Source organism: Apis cerana, linkage group LG2, assembly GCF_029169275.1.
Source record: "Apis cerana isolate GH-2021 linkage group LG2, AcerK_1.0, whole genome shotgun sequence".
Classification (NCBI taxonomy): Eukaryota; Metazoa; Arthropoda; class Insecta; order Hymenoptera; family Apidae; genus Apis; species Apis cerana.
The window spans coordinates 12,419,682-12,437,459 of NC_083853.1; the positions used below are offsets into that span (position 1 = coordinate 12,419,682).

At 23.3% G+C, this 17,778-nt stretch overlaps 5 protein-coding genes across 9 annotated transcripts in view; 1 reads left to right on the plus strand and 4 right to left on the minus strand.

Annotated features, from left to right (window-relative positions):
* LOC108002720 (N-acetylglucosaminyl-phosphatidylinositol de-N-acetylase) overlaps window positions 1–3,717 on the plus strand; it is a 68,781-nt gene extending 65,064 nt beyond the window's left edge. The window contains exons 2-6 of one of the 2 annotated variants that reach the window (XM_062071260.1): window positions 2,445–2,577; window positions 2,642–2,723; window positions 2,840–3,036; window positions 3,105–3,235; window positions 3,331–3,717. In XM_062071260.1, coding sequence (XP_061927244.1) covers window positions 2,445–2,577; window positions 2,642–2,723; window positions 2,840–3,036; window positions 3,105–3,235; window positions 3,331–3,471 — 684 coding nt within the window. In that variant the 3' untranslated portion in view covers window positions 3,472–3,717. Of the gene's footprint in view, window positions 1–1,742; window positions 2,578–2,641; window positions 2,724–2,839; window positions 3,037–3,104; window positions 3,236–3,330 lie in introns of those variants that run through there. The other variant, XM_017064545.3, reaches the window with a different exon arrangement.
* LOC108002721 (mitochondrial fission process protein 1) lies at window positions 447–1,464 on the minus strand. Its single transcript, XM_017064546.3, has 3 exons — window positions 1,323–1,464; window positions 1,062–1,189; window positions 447–975 (listed from the first exon to the last, which is right to left on the minus strand). The coding sequence occupies exons 1-3, from the start codon at window positions 1,375–1,377 to the stop codon at window positions 691–693; spliced, it is 468 nt and encodes a 155-aa protein (XP_016920035.1). The 5' UTR covers window positions 1,378–1,464; the 3' UTR covers window positions 447–690.
* On the minus strand, window positions 3,266–6,863 carry LOC108002719 (neuronal membrane glycoprotein M6-a). 2 transcript variants are annotated; one of them, XM_017064544.3, is made up of 5 exons: window positions 6,466–6,863; window positions 5,835–5,971; window positions 5,581–5,763; window positions 5,349–5,499; window positions 3,266–5,223 (listed from the first exon to the last, which is right to left on the minus strand). In XM_017064544.3, the coding sequence occupies exons 1-5, from the start codon at window positions 6,467–6,469 to the stop codon at window positions 4,910–4,912; spliced, it is 789 nt and encodes a 262-aa protein (XP_016920033.1). In that variant the 5' UTR covers window positions 6,470–6,863; the 3' UTR covers window positions 3,266–4,909. The 2 variants fall into 2 exon arrangements, with proteins under 2 accessions (XP_016920033.1, XP_061927243.1); XM_062071259.1 differs by lacking the exon at window positions 6,466–6,863 and adding an exon at window positions 6,112–6,351.
* A 138-nt stretch (window positions 6,864–7,001) lies between these two features.
* Window positions 7,002–10,757, minus strand: LOC108002938 (serine/threonine-protein kinase PLK4). Of its 2 annotated transcripts, XM_017064945.3 has the most exons (12): window positions 10,533–10,757; window positions 10,367–10,462; window positions 10,059–10,272; window positions 9,892–10,004; window positions 9,730–9,822; window positions 9,356–9,637; window positions 8,747–9,289; window positions 8,383–8,688; window positions 8,261–8,324; window positions 8,043–8,188; window positions 7,774–7,956; window positions 7,002–7,686 (listed from the first exon to the last, which is right to left on the minus strand). In XM_017064945.3, the coding sequence occupies exons 1-12, from the start codon at window positions 10,569–10,571 to the stop codon at window positions 7,516–7,518; spliced, it is 2,250 nt and encodes a 749-aa protein (XP_016920434.2). In that variant the 5' UTR covers window positions 10,572–10,757; the 3' UTR covers window positions 7,002–7,515. The 2 variants fall into 2 exon arrangements, with proteins under 2 accessions (XP_016920434.2, XP_061927238.1); XM_062071254.1 differs by having other exon boundaries at window positions 8,043–8,324.
* A 985-nt stretch (window positions 10,758–11,742) lies between these two features.
* LOC108002922 (tudor domain-containing protein 3) lies at window positions 11,743–17,688 on the minus strand. 2 transcript variants are annotated; one of them, XM_017064915.3, is made up of 13 exons: window positions 17,622–17,688; window positions 16,398–16,603; window positions 15,249–15,595; window positions 15,060–15,144; window positions 14,785–14,984; window positions 14,542–14,689; window positions 14,249–14,482; window positions 14,043–14,176; window positions 13,712–13,957; window positions 12,959–13,598; window positions 12,764–12,877; window positions 12,597–12,696; window positions 11,743–12,515 (listed from the first exon to the last, which is right to left on the minus strand). In XM_017064915.3, exons 3-13 carry the CDS (start codon window positions 15,287–15,289, stop codon window positions 12,352–12,354), a joined length of 2,106 nt encoding a protein of 701 aa, XP_016920404.1. In that variant the 5' UTR covers window positions 15,290–15,595; window positions 16,398–16,603; window positions 17,622–17,688; the 3' UTR covers window positions 11,743–12,351. The 2 variants fall into 2 exon arrangements, with proteins under 2 accessions (XP_016920404.1, XP_016920403.1); XM_017064914.3 differs by having other exon boundaries at window positions 11,743–12,518.
* Window positions 17,689–17,778: the final 90 nt, after the last annotated feature.

The window sequence follows — 17,778 nt, forward strand, 5'->3', positions numbered from 1 at the left end:
TATTTTAAAAACTTTCAATGTTTAATGTTTTCATTCTTTTTCAATTATTTTTTAAATATATATTAAATTATAATTTATTTTTTATTATATGACAATAATTTGATATAATTTGAAAATAAACAATATAATGTTTGCTATTTATTTAATTCAAAGTCTTAAAGGACGTCTGACTATATATCTGACAACTCTACTTCGCGCATTCTAATTTTGAACTACAATACCGACATCAGGATTTACATAAATGTGTATGGGAATAAATTATTAAAAATTTTGTTATGCAATATTGAAAAAAATTATATAATTAAAATTATAATATTCAACAGAATTTAGATATTTACATTTTTTTTTTATTGTGAACATTATTTTTAATCAGGCTGATATATATATATATATATATATATATAAAGAATGAAATTATAAAAGAAAATAAAAATATTAATAACACATTTTATTATTTTTTTTTATAGTTATGTTTTTAATTTAAAATATATGTTTCAAAGCATTTTCTATATATGTATATCAAAATAAAAATATTCAACTTGTACAATAGTATAATAAAATAGGTATAATTGTATTATAATTTTTGTACATATATAAATGCAACATTTTTTATTTCATTTGAAAACTGAATCAATTCTCAGAAATATTTGATCTAATTATACTAATTATGATATAATTTTTGATTGGTGGTCATTTTGGATAATAACGTATCCATTTTCTGTATGTAATATTCATTATTTCTTCTACTAAATTATCTATAGGATGTATTATAACAGGTATAGTTGCTAAACCAATTAAAGTTGGAATCCATCTACTTTTTAAATGAGTATTATTGCTTTTCTTTTGTATAAATTGTACAGCAGCACAAACTCTGTTTATTGTGTAACCAGGAATAATTACAGATGCAAATGACTGCCATAACAAAGTGTCTGTCATAGAAAGTAAAACATTTTTTGATTTTGTAGTAACACTGTTCTGAAACATAAAATGATTTATATAGTAATATTTTTATTAATTATATATTCAATATATATAAATATTTTCTTTTACATTTAACTTACTGAATAAGTGTTAAAGCCACTATTTATTGTATCTGCAAGAACATATCCACTGGCTACAGTATAACTAAACCATACAATTGAATGTGGAATTATAGGCCTAAAAGCTTCTCCAATTTCATTTGCATATCCTAAAAAAATAATTAATAATTAATAATGTATAATATATTACATTATTTTTTTTTAAATGATATATTATTCAATTTACTTAAGAGAACAAAAATTATTTACGAATAATAAAATAGATAACTTGATTTGTTTTACCTAAATATCTAATAGGAGTATCACGATATATATTTATTTCTTTTATTTCGTTCATGATATAAATTTTATTTATAAACTTTCATAGACTTATTAAAGATAACCTACATCAATTATTTATATATCATGTTATTAAATAATCACAATGATATAGAATTGATTTATATTAAAAAAAAAAACAAAAATTTTGTAACTTAATGCTCTGATAAATTAAAATAAATTAAAATAAATAATAATTATAATGCGATAATTTAACAATAAAAGAGAGAAAAGATTCAAAGAATTTGTGATCAAAATTTTGAACATAGGGAATTTTATTTCTTGGTAATTCTGTTAAAATATCTGCAATTAACTTACGGTATTTAAAATAATAAAAGGATAAACTTTCATAAATCAAATCGTATATATTTTTTTATTCATTTATAACAAGAAAACAAATTTATAAATAGTAAAAAGATCGTTTAAAAATTTATTTTAAAAAAAGAACTTTTTTAAATATTATATGAATCTTTGCAAAATGTAATCAGTTATGTCCTTATTAAATAAAATTTAAATTTTATGAAAGAGAATGATAAGTATTGCATTAAATAACGAAAGTTATAAAAAAATGAATTAAAATTGAAGTATATTTATTATGCGATTAAAAATTATAAAAAAATTCAAACGTTTGATATAAGGAATATCAAAATATATACATATAGGAAAGAAAGAATGTTGAAAAAATAAAGTATTTTAATAGTAAAATAAATAACGAACATTATAATAGTGTATTTATAAAGAAGCATGGCGTCCAATCCTATTATTTCGTTTGTGTATAACATAACCTATCAAAGTCCTTTAAATAAAAAAAATGTTATCTCAAATTTTAATGGAATAGCGTGTTTTTTCAAAAATATGACAGGACCATAATATTTGTAAGTGAAAATACTTTGTACATCATTCAAAATGATGGATTTCAATTTAATTAGAGAATATTTAAGTATGCAAGTTAATGAAATAATTTGTTGGTGGTGGTTTTACATCAATGAAATTTCATGGCAGTTGTTAATAGCTATTACCGCATATCTTTGCGTTTGTATTTTTCTCTATTCAATTCTGAAGAAAGTTAGCCATACAGCATGGCAGCTTCCAGGTCCACCTGCTAGAATATTGTTAGTCACAGCACATCCTGATGATGAAGTCATGTTTTTTGGTCCATTGGTATACTGGGTTACAAAATCCAAGGCTAGTGAAATTTATCTCCTCTGTCTTAGTAATGGTATGTTTATTGATCTCTTACAAAAATATTTCAAGAATTAGAATACCTTTACATATTATTTTAGGTGGTGATAAGAGAAGAAAAGAAGAGTTATGGGAATGTACAAAAATATTAGGAATTCCTGAAGATAATGTAACTATAATAATGTAAGAAATTATTTAATTTATTTAATGTACAAAATAATTTATTATTAATTATTTGAATGTATAGTTAAATATTATCCTTTTAATCTTCTATCTTAGTTCAATAAATACATGTGTAGGAGTACAGAGTTACCTGATGATCAAAATGTACAATGGCCAACAGAGATAGTGGCAGAATTTATTTTACAATATATAGAAAGTTATAAAATCAATGCAGTTGTAACATTTGATAAGCATGGTATAAGCAGACATAAAAATCATATTTCTCTATATTTTGCCATAGCTGCATTATGCATAGAAAAAAAAGTACCATATTGTAAGTGTTATTGTTTATTAAACTATTTAATATTGATAAAAATTTTAAATAATTTAAATTTGTTTCAGATTGTAAACTATATGTTTTAGAATCTGTAAATATATTTAGAAAATATGTACAACTTTTAGATTTACCAATTAGTTTATTAACTGCTTCATATTGGTATTTAATAACATATAATCAAAAAAAAATTATAAAAGTAAGTATACAATAAATATAAATTCTAAAATATGTATTAATAAAAATATATTTATTTTGTTCATAGTTATTAACATAATTTAATTATTTTTACAGGAAGGTATGATTGCACACAAATCTCAATATGTTTGGTTTCGAAAGTTATACATGATATTTTCGCGATATACATTCATCAATACTTTTCAAGAAATGAGTGCTCTTGATCTGGAATTGGATCTTCAATTTGATGATGAGTAATCCAATTAATATATATTATTGTACAAATTGTAATTAATTGTACATACTAAAAAATTATATTTGTCTATTAATATGTAATAAAACAATTACAGCATTCTCAAAGTAACTTTTAAACTATTTTTAAAAATTAAATATATATATTGTATTAGAAAATGTTTTTTATTCAATCTTACAGACATATATAAATAATTAGAAATAAAAATGTATCTGAAAAATTATAATAAATTGATTTTTTATTATATGTAATTCGTGCGTCAACTTTTATAATAATATTATTTTAATTCGTATAAAATAAAACATATTTTTTTAATTTGATATGTATTTTTTACATATAATGTGATTTATTTTTAATTTATTGCGCGCTCAATATAACTTTGAACTTTTGAACAGAATTTTCGAACAATTTGAGCAAATACAAAATTATTGTAAATTAAATTTATTTTGAGAATATTCATTTAAAATTTATCTCTTGGCAAATAATATATATTACATGTAACAATTTTTTTATTGTTTAAGTCACATTAAATTTGGCACATTTAAAATTTACGCATAAAGTATAATTTGAACTATTTTTCTATTGTCTTTTTAACATTTTACAATAAATTTGATTTTTTTCGGACAATTATATAGAAAAAATAGATTTGTGATATAAGATAATTATTTATGCTGAAAGAAACCATAATTATTTATTACAAATTCAATTACAAATAAGAACATAAAAAATAATTCTTAATTTTTTTCCTTCAGCATAATTGGAATTTTTTAGCAACAATATACAATATTAATAATTTTCTTATCTTATTTTAAAAAGGTACAAAAAAGCTGAATATTTTACTTAAAAATATGCTTATAAGAATAATATTAAACACAATATAATAATTTGCGTTAATAAACAGTCTTATGAATATAATATTAAAAAAATTTATAATATAAAGTAATATATTACTGCAAACAAAAATTTGTTGATATGAATCAAGATATACAATATATATCTTTATATAGCAAATAGTTTAAAGTATATTCTTTGTGCGTTTATATTTTGCACGTTTATAATATTATACAATTTTATTTGAAATATAATAAAATATATTTAACAAATATGTATGAGGAATGAAATATTTTTATATATTATATACTAATACACAGAGGTTCAACAAATAATCAAAAGAATTAATGTTACAAAAAATGAAATATTTTGTTTTAACTATTTAATAAATTCATAACTTTAAGAAAAATAAATGCTAAAGACAGTCGCAGAAAATGGACGGCATAAAGTGTTCCCGCAAGATCTTCAATCAGTAAACTACTATTATATTAATTAATTAGTAGAATACTGAATATAGGTACGTAGAGAAGAATAACATTAAATATTTATCAATTTATAGATATTTTCAATGTTTTATAAAGGATTCATCGCGAAGATCTCGCGGGCCGTATCCTAGAATCTATCCTTAGCACGATGCGAACTCAAAGTTCCCATACCAGGTTGAGGAGAATCTGGATCTCCTGGGTCTTGCAGGTACTGAAGTTCTTGCAATTCTTGAAACTTTTCATGATCCCTAATGTGTGCATAATTAGCAGATAAACACATCAAATAGTGTATGAGACTTAATACAACCAACATAGCAGCTATTGTTGCCAAAATAAACATAACTACTGCTTTTTCAACAAAATCTTTACAAAATAGTTTTACTTCTTGTGGTCCACATATTTTCATATCCTCTATTCTTGTATTATTTGGGAATATAAAACCTATAAAAAAAATTTAAGTATAATTAAATATAATTATATGAAATATAATTTTTTAAAAATTTTCAATTAATTAAGAGATATCTTGAAAACTAATTATATAAATCATTAAATAAACAATAACTTACTAAATTGAGTAAAATCAATACATTGATCAAGAGATTGAACACGAGGATTGCTGCATAAACCCCAGAATATAGTAAAAATCCAAGCAATTATAACCAAGAATGCAAATATTAAAAGCCAACCTAATTGTAATATATAAGTAATTGTCATGAACTAGAAAATATAAAACATATAATTCTTTTTATTATATTCTTTCATACTATGATGATATAACTAATAACAGAAATTACATACAACAGCACAAGAAATACGTCCACCAACTCTAGATCTCCAAGCTCTATATACTTTATGTCTTGTAGCTCCAGTTGCAAGACAACCAACGCATAATATCATAAAGCCTAAAGCTGCCATACTAGCACCAATTGTTGCAAAAATCAATTGAACAGCTTCTAACCATCCAAGTCGTAAATGGAATACCTTGTAATATATGATTAATAATTATATTAAGAAAATAATTGACATAAAAAAAAATTATATTGATGATTTACCTGATCCATCATTAAAGAACCTAATGTGACACCTCTATACATTGTGCCACAAAATATACCTACTCCTAAACAACACATTATTGTTGCAATAAGAGTTGCATATGGCACTCTAGCCATACAATCATTACATATACTTCCTATAAATAGTAAAAAAAAAATGTATTAGTGATATTTATTAATAATATATGTAAATAAATACTCTTATATTAATTTATAATGTAAAGGATTATTGTTTTAATCTTTATTGTTACGTATAAATTTATATTAAAAAACTTACTACATGATTGATTATCAAAATAAAGTCCGTGAAGACTTTTTTCGGAAAATCTATCAATACTAATATTACTTTCAAATCGTCTACGTAACGGTAATATATCACCTATGTCTTGCTGATTTCTCATGTTTAATTATGAATTTAATATTCAACGTTCATTTTAAGTCTGCCGTAAAACTACGATTGAAACGATGAATGAGTAATCTTATATATGATAGATAAGATTACGATGCGTATCTTATGTGATTATCCGGTGTATTGAATCATTACTAAGAAATATTACTATTTGAAAAAGAAATCTACTTTTTTCATTTTATAACATATGTGATAAAAATATTTTGTAAATTTTTTGCTTACCCATTTTTTAATGTTGTTCAAGGTTAGGTTTATTTTAATAGGTACTGTCCGTTGTTGATTTTGAAACTACAAGTCTAGAATTCTCTCAATTAATGTCGTAATTGAATGTCATTCTATTGTATTAGTGAATAACATCCCACATACTTCTCATAATTACACATCCGCACATTATATACCACTGGCTTATGAAGACTATGAACTAACAGACTGGTATTAAATCGTTCATTAAAATTGATCAAAATATCTTTTATTTTATGTATTTAAATAATTTAAATTTAAGAATGAGTCAATATACTTTAAAATATTTCATACAATCATTAATTTTTATATTAAATATTCTTTTTCTTGGAACATTGCTTGTTTTATGGTAATTCTTTAAAAGAAACTAATATGGCGACAAAAAGCAAAAGCAAATGGAATCGTTGTTTTCTTAAAATATTATAGGATATAATAAATTATAACATAATATTTTTTTTAGTTAATAAAATTTTAATTTGCTGAATAAAATAATGCTATAATCAATTAAATAACTAGCATTACTAAGTTAAATAGTTTTATTTTAAATTTGATGGAAAATCACATTTGAATTTAAATTTCACACATCTACATATGCACGCGCGCATACATAATAGTATAAAGATATTAAATTGTTTATATTATAGAATTTTATAAATTAAAATTAAAGTATAAAAATGTAAAAAAAAAAAAAAAAAAATAAAATATATCTATTTTATTATATTAAAAAAATCCGTTATATAATTCATAATTAAAAAATATGTAATAGATAATTGTATAAAAATTATTTTACTATTATTATAATTATACTACTTTAAGTGATCCAAAAAATATTTCAATTCATTTCCTTCAAAACTAATGTAAATATCAATTTATGTATTTTCATGTATTTAAAAAAAAAAAAAAAAAGAAAAAAGAAAAAGATTAAAATTGGTATTTGCACTGATTTTAAAGAAAAACTGGAATACATTCGAACCACCCTATATATTTTATACAAAATATTTTATGTCTAAATATATAGTTAAAAAATTAAAACTACCGGATATTCTTATGTTTCGGTTGAACAAGATATTCAATAACTGTTGGCAGATGACGTAATTTTTCTTTAATAATATGTGGTACTTCCACATTTTGCTGATAATGCAGATTATATCTTCTAGCAGTACCATTACTACTTTCATAAATTATATCACCGCCATTGCTGACCTAAAAATAATAATTTTTATTAATAATAATATTCTTAATAATAATATTTTAATTTTTAATAATATAATATAAAACATTTTTATTTACAATTAAAGAAGAACCATCTTTATAATTAATATGGATATCTCCAGAAGATAATTGTGTTGCAGTACATATATCTGGAATGGCTATTTTACAAATACTATTATTACTAGTATTTCGTACGGAATTCATTTTTCGTGACCGTGATGCTACTGTTGAAATAACGGAACTCGCATCAAAGGATGGCATCTGAAATATTAATAAATTAGATTAATAAAAATATCAATATATATATGTAACACACATTATATGAAAATTTTATATTAATTATTTACTACGGGTGTATTATTTGTTGCATGCGAAATATTTTCTTTCCCTTGTAAACAAGGAGAATCATTTAAGGCCGAACTAGGCCTGCGTCCAATAATGATAGGAAAACACGAATGATCTGTAGCTGCTTCCAAAGATGTAAAAGTAGATTCTATCAACAAACAACGTTTATAACATTCTGAATAATGTTCATAATAATCGTCTAAATATGGTGGAAATTCACCCTCAATATAAATCGGACCATCACTTCTTTCTGTTATTTTTACAATACCATCAATACGTTCAACCTGTAATAATACAAATTTTAATTTCTTTAATGTTTATAATTCATTTTATTTATAATACCTTCATTCCATTATAAAAGTGAACTTCACAATTTGGATGTGGTCCATTTTCCATAAATAAACATTTTGATCGTTGAGTATATAAAGTTATTTTTGGAGTTTTTGCTCTTACAAGTTTTATAAAACGAGAAGCGTATATGTATTTTTTATGATGACGGGAAGGTAAATTTTCATATGAATAAATACTGTCTGCTCCACGAGCTGGTAATGGGAGTGGTTGATTACCAACATCTGTTGAAGATGTTGGTTTATAGAGAATAACTCTTAAACCATCACTAGATATTCGACATACTTCACTTATTTTTTCCTAGAAAAAAGATGATTATATATAAAAGATAATTAAAATTTATATTTTTTATACATACTATGCCATTTCTACGTTTAATAAATTCAATGCAAACTTCTCCATTATCTAAAATGGTAAGAATTGTATATTTCGTCTTATGTCTAGTAGGTTGTAATCTTTCTGTAGACAGAGGTGAAATTTGTAATTTTCCACCATTTTCGGTATTTTCAAAACAATTTTCAGTCTTTTCTTTTTTTCTATACTTATCATTCTTATGTTTTTCAACCTCCTGATTTGTATCACAATTGCTATATTGTTCATATTGAGAAAAGATTTTACTTTGTGGTGGTAATGGTATTCCGGCTAATACGGAATTTTGTTTAGCGCGATAATCGATACTATTTGTTTTACGTGAATACATTCTTATAATAGGTTCAGATAAAGGTTCGCTTTTTGTACTAATCATAGGTCCAAAACCATTAGACATAACACCATTAGGTATCGTTGATGTTCTTTCTTCCGATCTAGAACGTATTCTTGGTCTCTCATATGAAGATAATGTTCTTCCAACTCCTGAATCAACAATACCATCTCCTAACAATCCTTTATTCATATTCTTTTCCTATTAATATAAATATTTATAATAAACAAATGAATAGTTTTCTTAATCATTTTAGTTGTTACTTACACTATGTAATTTATTTTTTTTTAAATTAATTATAAATGGGTGTTTCGGAATATCACGTAAACGAATTCTATCTTTTGGATTTTTTTTTAAAAGTTTATCTATTAGATCTTTAGCATTATCTGATAAATGAGCTGGCATAACATAATCAGCCATAACTACACGTGTTAAAGTACTTTTAACAGCATCTGTATCAAAAGGAGGTTTGCCAACTAATAGAGTATATAGCATGCATCCTAAACTCCATACATCTGCTTCCAAACCATGAGATGATCTTGTTGCTATCTATAATGACATAAAAAATGAATTCAATAAAATAAAAGTAATATGAATATATCTTTCTAAATGTTTATATATTTCTAAATCATTTAACAGACCTCAGGTGATATATAATTAGGAGTACCACACATAGTTAAATGTTTTTCATCAGGTCTTGTTAATTGAGTAGCTAGTCCAAAATCTGCTATTTTCTAGCAATAAAAAAATAATTGCTTTTATTCAATTCAATTATAAAATTAAGAATTTACAATTTTACTTACTACTTGCATATCTCTGGTTAAAAGCAAATTAGACAGAGACATATCTCTGTGAAGTATGCGATGTGAATGTAAATATAATAATCCTTGCACTACTTGTCTAATTATATGACCAGCTAAAATAAAAAGTATTGAATAATAATAAAAACGAAAAATTTATTTGTTAATACCTTGTTCTTCAGGTAATGCACGAGATCCTTGTAGCTTAAGAAAACGTTGAAGTTCTCCATTGTGACATAATTCTAATACCAAATAAACATAGTTAGCATCTTCAAAAAAAGTATATAATTCAAGTACAGCTGGATTTTTCAATTTTGAATGAATTGCTACTTCTTGATGTACTCTATCCACCATCCCAGCAGCTTGCATTAATTTTTTGTCGATCTAAAATTATTTATAATTATTTATAGAATAAATATACATTTATATATATATATATATATATACGTATATATAACCTAAAAATCATCCAAATTACCATTTTTATTGCAACTTCTATACCGTTGCGAAGACATTTTGCTCGATAAACACTTGCAAAACCTCCTTTTCCAAGTAAATTTAATACTTCATAATCCTAAAATTAAAAATTATTTATTAAATATTATATAACAAAATACTTCGGGTGACAAATTTGAAAAGCTAACCTCTATCTGTTCACCGAAACCTCCTGATAGATGTGGCATTACCAGCGTCCGAGTGATAAAACTGTATAGATGTCTCAATCACCACAGTTATTAAATTGCACTTTTTTAATACATTTAATCTTTTTGACATTAAATATATTTACAAAATTTGTAAATAGAAATGACATGGCGTGTTTGCCACATACAAATTTATTATATTTTTTCAGATTCAATAGATGGCGTTCTAAAAACGTATCTCAATTGTCAATTTGAAATGTTTCCAAGATAATCAATTTTATTTGTAACGACATATATAAGATTACTATTAGAATAGATAAAGATTTAGTAATTTATTTTTTTTTAAATTAAATTATTAATGATATAATATATATAAAAAAATATAATAAAAATTATTTTTATTAAAAAAAGCATAAATTTTTTGGATTTACTATAAATATTTAAACTTCTTATATTATAATATTTATTTTAATTATTATTCTTTATTCTTTACTATTTTTATCTAATCTAATTTCGTATTCATATTTTAAATTTTGTTTAAATTTTAGCACTATTACTTAATAATGCTTCATATCAAAATTTGCATATATATTTTATAATAATATATTAGAAATATATTTTATTAGAAAACCGAGAATATGATATATGTAATGTATATTTTTTATATTAAAAATTAAGATATTTTGAAAAAGAAACAATAAAAATTGATTATTCGTACTTCATCTGTTACGTGTTAAAAACAAAGAAATCTAATATTAGAAGGATAGAAATAAGATGAAATATTGAAAAATATCATTTTCAAAATGCCGCAAATGAAAAATAATATAGAAAAAATAGAAAATAACAGAAAAAAAAATAAAAATAAAAAAAATAAGAATAAACTAGCACCATTTTCCGAATATTAAAAATATCTCAAAAGAAAATGCTCAATTTTCAATTCTTATTCTATTTTATCTTTGAAGAAATATCTCAGGCATTCAAGAGATAATAATAATTAATTTTTATTTTATCTGTATTCTTCTTCTATTTTGCTCTTTGTTTATTAGTACTCTTTCATTTATAGTATTCTATAAATAATGTTAATTCCATAATTTTTATTCTATATCTATTCTTTTTTCAAAATTTAATCTCTGCTTTATATGTGATCACAAATCAAGAGAAATTAATTGAACATATTTTTATCATTTTCTTTTAAAATTAAATATAAAAAATATACGTACATCATATTTATTCTATTATATACTAATTACGTTTATTGTATACTTAAATGTAGATAAATAATAAGCACTCACATTTTTTGTGAATTTAAACGTGTTTTCGTTTTTCACAACTGTAATTCATTCTAAATAACTGTAATTACAAATTAATTACAAATAATATACAGCACAATTTTTACATTATGCATTTAGATTATATTAATGTTTTAGCGAAATTGGACGAAATATTGAAATGCTGCACAATCTTTTGACATTAGAGCACATGATTATTCTCTACAATATAAATACTTTGATGTTTCTTATAATAAATATCTTACTTTTACATTTTTTATTATTAATTATTCACTTTCACTGTGTAAGGAAATAATTCATACTATAATTGTACATTTATTACATCTTTCATTTATGAATTATTTGTGGCACAAAATTCGTTTACATCACGTTTTAATTGATTGACCTATGATATAAATTACCATACAAGAAAAGTATGGACTATTTTTTTCTCATAAGGTCAGTCTTTAAAAACAACACAACTACAGTTATTAAATTCAGCATCATTCAGTACTTTTACTAAAAAAAAAAAAAAAAAAATGACTGACAATACATTAAAGTATGGAATTATTTTGAGTATTCATAGGCATAGAATTCTGAGATCGTTGAGCCGGAGGTTGATAAATAGGTTGTGTGCTTCTTTGTTGATTACGTTTTTTATTATAAACAGCTTTATTTCCAGGAACAACACCACTTCCGCCTCTTCGAAATTCCATACCTACTATGGAAATTATTATAAATAACTTACATTTTCATATAGTTTATATAAATAATTATTATAAAAAAATTATAAATTTACCACTTATATGATTTTGAGTTTGTTCATATCGCATCTGTCTATTATTGAATCGTTGATCTGTTTGTTTTTGATCCATGACATAATCTTGAACAACTTGGTTCTATGATAAAATACAATTTTTAAATACTATTTTTAAAATACTAAGAACATATATATATTTTACATACATCATCTGTTATAGGTAAGCAATCCACTTGAAGCACTTCTTCATAATTTTCAAATCCTTTAAATTGAACAACACATGTCCTGTCTGATACTCCAGTTACTTTCGCATTATAATACTATATTTTAGAAATATTAATCAAGATTAAACGTAAATATTATAGTACAAAGTTTTATTATAAACAATTGTATTATCTTACTCTATTATCTTCCCAATATTTAGCCAAACATTTATCACCTACACGCCAAACCCAAGTGCCAGTAAAAGAAACATGTGTATTTTGATTACTATTATACTGACTCCTTTGGCTGTTAGGTCCTAAAGTCCCTTTGCCACCAGGATTCTCATTTGGTTGAAATCTGTTCAGTTGGTTTTTGTAATTTTTATCAGTTGTGTTTGCAGGATAAGCTCTATGTGTTCCATCTTCTTGTGGTCGATTATGCCTACCGTAAGAAGCATCATAAATTTGTCTATTCCTGATATCAGTCTCATAGTGATTATAATTCCTGCCACTGAAATGTTTTCCTTGTTGATCTTGTGGAGTTTTATAATAATTACTATTATTCATAATGTTTGCTCCTTCTGTACGTATTTGTATATTAGAATTTCGAGAATCATTTAATTGAGATTTTTGATAAGTTTTATGCAAAGAATCTTGTTGTGTATAACTATGATTATCTTGATTTCTTTGAAATCTTGGTGGTCTATTTTGTTGAGAATGATTTCCGCCATTATATTGTGAGTATTGAGTTGTAGGATTATTAAAATTTGATTTTTTACTATTCTTGTTTTCTTCTAGTCTTGGAGGAATTTGATATCCACGATTTCCTTTTTGAGATCTACAAACAAAATTTTTATTTTAATATATTATAATTATAATTATAATATACTATATAATAGAAAATTATAATAAAAATTAATAATAAAAAATTTTAGTAATAATAAAATTTACCTTCCACTTTTTCCACTTTGTGATTCGTTATTTTTAAGCTCAATCTTTTCATAATTATTTTCTGTATTTTGAGTGTAATTATTTTGGGATAAATTGCTCGATTCCGTAGATTCAGATTGTAAAGGTAATTTATCTTCAAGAAAATCAAAAAGAGAGATTTTTCCGCTACTTGGTTTACCTTCTTCGGTTTTTTTATCGAATCGTTTACTTCGAGGTTCACGCGATTCTCGTGATTCTTTAAATGTACTGAAATAATAGAAATAAAATCGATATAATCAAAAAAATCACATTAATTAATTGAATATATTGAAATAAAAGAAAATAGATATACTTATGCTTATTATCTGCCTTCTGTAAACTTTTTAAAGCTTTATCAACATTATTTCGATTAACTTTTAAGGCATATTCTGCTTGATCTATAGAAAAGCCTTGATCTACAATTTTTTGTACACTATGATCTAAAAGCTGTAAAATAATTATATTAGAATAAAATTCTTTTAAATTTAAATAATGTAATAGATAATTAATAAAATGTACTTGTTTATTTCCTCCTCCAAAAACTTTTTTGCTGCCTTGTTTAGAAGCTTCTGCTATAGCATCTTTACGTTGAGCTTCAAATTCAGCATTCTCTTTACTAGATTTTTCTTTTTCTGCTAAAGCTTTAAAATTTTTGTCTTGTTCAGAAACTTTTATAATTTTTTTCCCAAATGGTATCCATGGTGGTGGACCACCTTCTTCTGCAGATCTCATTCTTATGTGTAATGCTAATTTCTATTACAAAGAATATATTTCTTAGTTTTATACATACTAGAATGAAATGATATACATACTTTGTTCAGTTCCCATTTTTCTACAAGATTTGTTACTTTTCCTCCAAGTACTTGTGCTATATTTGAAGGTTTTAATAAAATGATTCCATGAGAAATTGGTAGATTTCCGCAACCAATTAATATTTTTGTACCAGGAGGTGTATTTAAACTATAAACACATAAATTCATAATATGAATTCTTTGTGAAAACTGGAATATAGAGATAATTATTGTTTATATGTAATTAATCAAATTTTGAAATACCTTAAAAATGAAATATGTTCAATTTCTATAGCTTGAAAATTATTTTTACCATCTGTTAAAAAGAACTTTAATAAACGTGGAGCTGCACGAGATTCTTCATTATTTTTAGGAGCAGCTACATTACGTATTTTTTGTATTTGTAATATAACGTTACCCTGAATTATATCTCCTTGACCACTACCAATCTCTCTTAAATCAAGCTATATAAATAAAAAAAAATTAAAATATAAAAATATCATTTTTTTTAAGAAAAAATTATAAAATACTAATCTTACATCTAATAATCGTTTAATAATTTTTTGTATGTCAATAACACTTCCAGAATCACTTGCACTATTGTAACCATGATCTGTAATATACCTAATTCAAAGATTTATAAATATTTATATGTTCAAATTTAAAATAATATTTGTTTTTAAAAGACATTTATAAATGTGACGAAATACATCAGTTTGTATACGCACCACCCCTTATCTTTTAATTTTTCCATAATATGCAACGTCATTTTGTTCTCGAATGAGATTTTTCAGAATGACCGTTTTGATTTGGCAACCTTTTTAGATAAAATTTTATGCACGTTACATGCGTACATTCAAGTTGTACATAAACATGTGTCAGCTGACGTGTAAACCAATAGAAAACAGATCATAAAAGTATCAACAATTTCAAAATCGATATCAGCTGTTTTTATAGATATTTAAAATTGTTTATTATGCGCTACAATGTCACTTTGCTTGTCCAAATAACGAACAAAAGGAACCGCGCCTATTAAACCTTGAATTCTTTGCCACCATCTTGACGATTTGGTGCACTGTAATTTTAAAATCGATATATCGCTACTGTATATGTAATAGATTAGATATCGATATATCGTTCATTATTTGAATATAATAATTACAAATATTATATTTTAAAAAATTTTGTAATAAAAAATATTTTATTACATTCTTAAATCCTTAATATGTATCAAAGTATTATTGAATATTCGTTTACTTATATTTTATTTATAGATTGATAAATAAGAATAATATATTAATTTTATTTATTTATCTATAAAAAATATCAAACAATAAAATATATAGATTTTAAATCGCAATGTAGTAGCATATTATGGAATAAAATAATTAATTTTTATATCATAAAATAATTATATTTAAATAGAATAGAATGAAAATATATTTGTATATATAAAAATCTTAAAATAAATTAAAAGAAGTCAAATATTAAGATAAATATATTATATTCGTTAATATATCATTATTTAAAAATTATAAATATATAAATTATGTAGAATTATATAATGTAATTATGTATAAATATAAATATAAAAGAAAACAGATTCAGCTGTATATTCAACGATATAAACTTTAAATAATCTAATAAATAATTTAAGATATTGGATTGTGATTTATTTTCTATTAATATTAAATAATAATAATATATTATAATATTAAATAATAATCAATAGAAAAAAATATAAATATTTATTAAAAATATAAAATTTTATTTTATATTTTTTATGTTATATTATATATAATTTTGTAAAATATATTATGTTATTACAAATTATGACTAGTGAATTTTATTAATTAAGTTTATTATCACTTACAAACCTTATGGTAGCGAAAAATAAGAAAGATCTCGATTACTAGATCGGTTCAATTTGAGTTGATGATTATTACTCGGGTGGAGCCATCGTTTGAACAAACGATGAAATTAGATCAGGCAAAAACTAACTTTGGAGATGACAAAATGTTATAGATGAAGAATACGTCCCACCCATATTGCCAATGTACCAATAATTTTACAAGAATAGGATCTATACAACCATAATTATCATAAATTATTCATTCAATTTTTTTATAAAAAATATTGACTTAAAAAATAAATTATTCTTTATAGGTTTATTTAAAGTTAAATCATTCTAAATCATTCCATTTTTTTAGATTTTTAAATCCATAAAAAATATTACGATTATATATAAAAATGTTCTTTTAAAAATATTTTATATTTTAATTATATTGCACAAACACGAAAAATATTATTTTTACATTATTAAATCATGTTATCAAGTAAAAAATAGAATGTTAGAATGTTAAAATGTCAAACTAAATATAAATATAATTTCCTGTGAAATGAATTTACTATTAGTAATTTTTGTAATATATCAAATTAATTATTACTTAATTATTAGTAAAATTCCATATAAGCCACTATCTGCCACTATATCATATTTTACACCAATTAGTATATTTCATGAAATTTCTAAGAAAAAAAGTATGTATATATATATATATATATATATATATATTTTTCATTGTCACGAAAAGAGATATTCATTTAGAATTCTAATAAATTATAATAGACGATTCATAATATTATTCAGAAATTTCATATACATAATGACCTTTTTTTTATTAAAGGAGAAGAATTCATTAATTAAATCTAGTAATTCTAAGAATTCGATCGAATATTGTGTTATTCGATCGCGTATTGTGCATTCATGTTTATTTGTTTGTTATATTAACTTAGGAATGATACACGACTATCGAATAAGTCCAAATAAATTGGACCTAGATTACATAGAATTATATGGTAATAATCATACATACCAATAACTGGTGACACAAAGATTTATTGAATTTTTTTTCTTGTGATTAATACAGGATTTTATAAATATATATATATATATATATATATATATATATATATATATATGTATATATAACATTCCGACATCATATTCCATCTGGCATACGATATGATATAAAAATATAAGATCTATCTCATTGCATATACATATATCTGATACGCAACGGTCAAAGACGCAGTCATACCCTACTTTCGGTAGCTCTGCCCCTCTCTTTGAAGCATGGATTCTCCGAGCATCGAATCGCACGATACACACAGCATATGTAGAGACAAAGATTTACGTTGAGTATGTACAGGTATGACAACAAGGACACTATAAACGATAGTTCGTGGTGGAAAAGA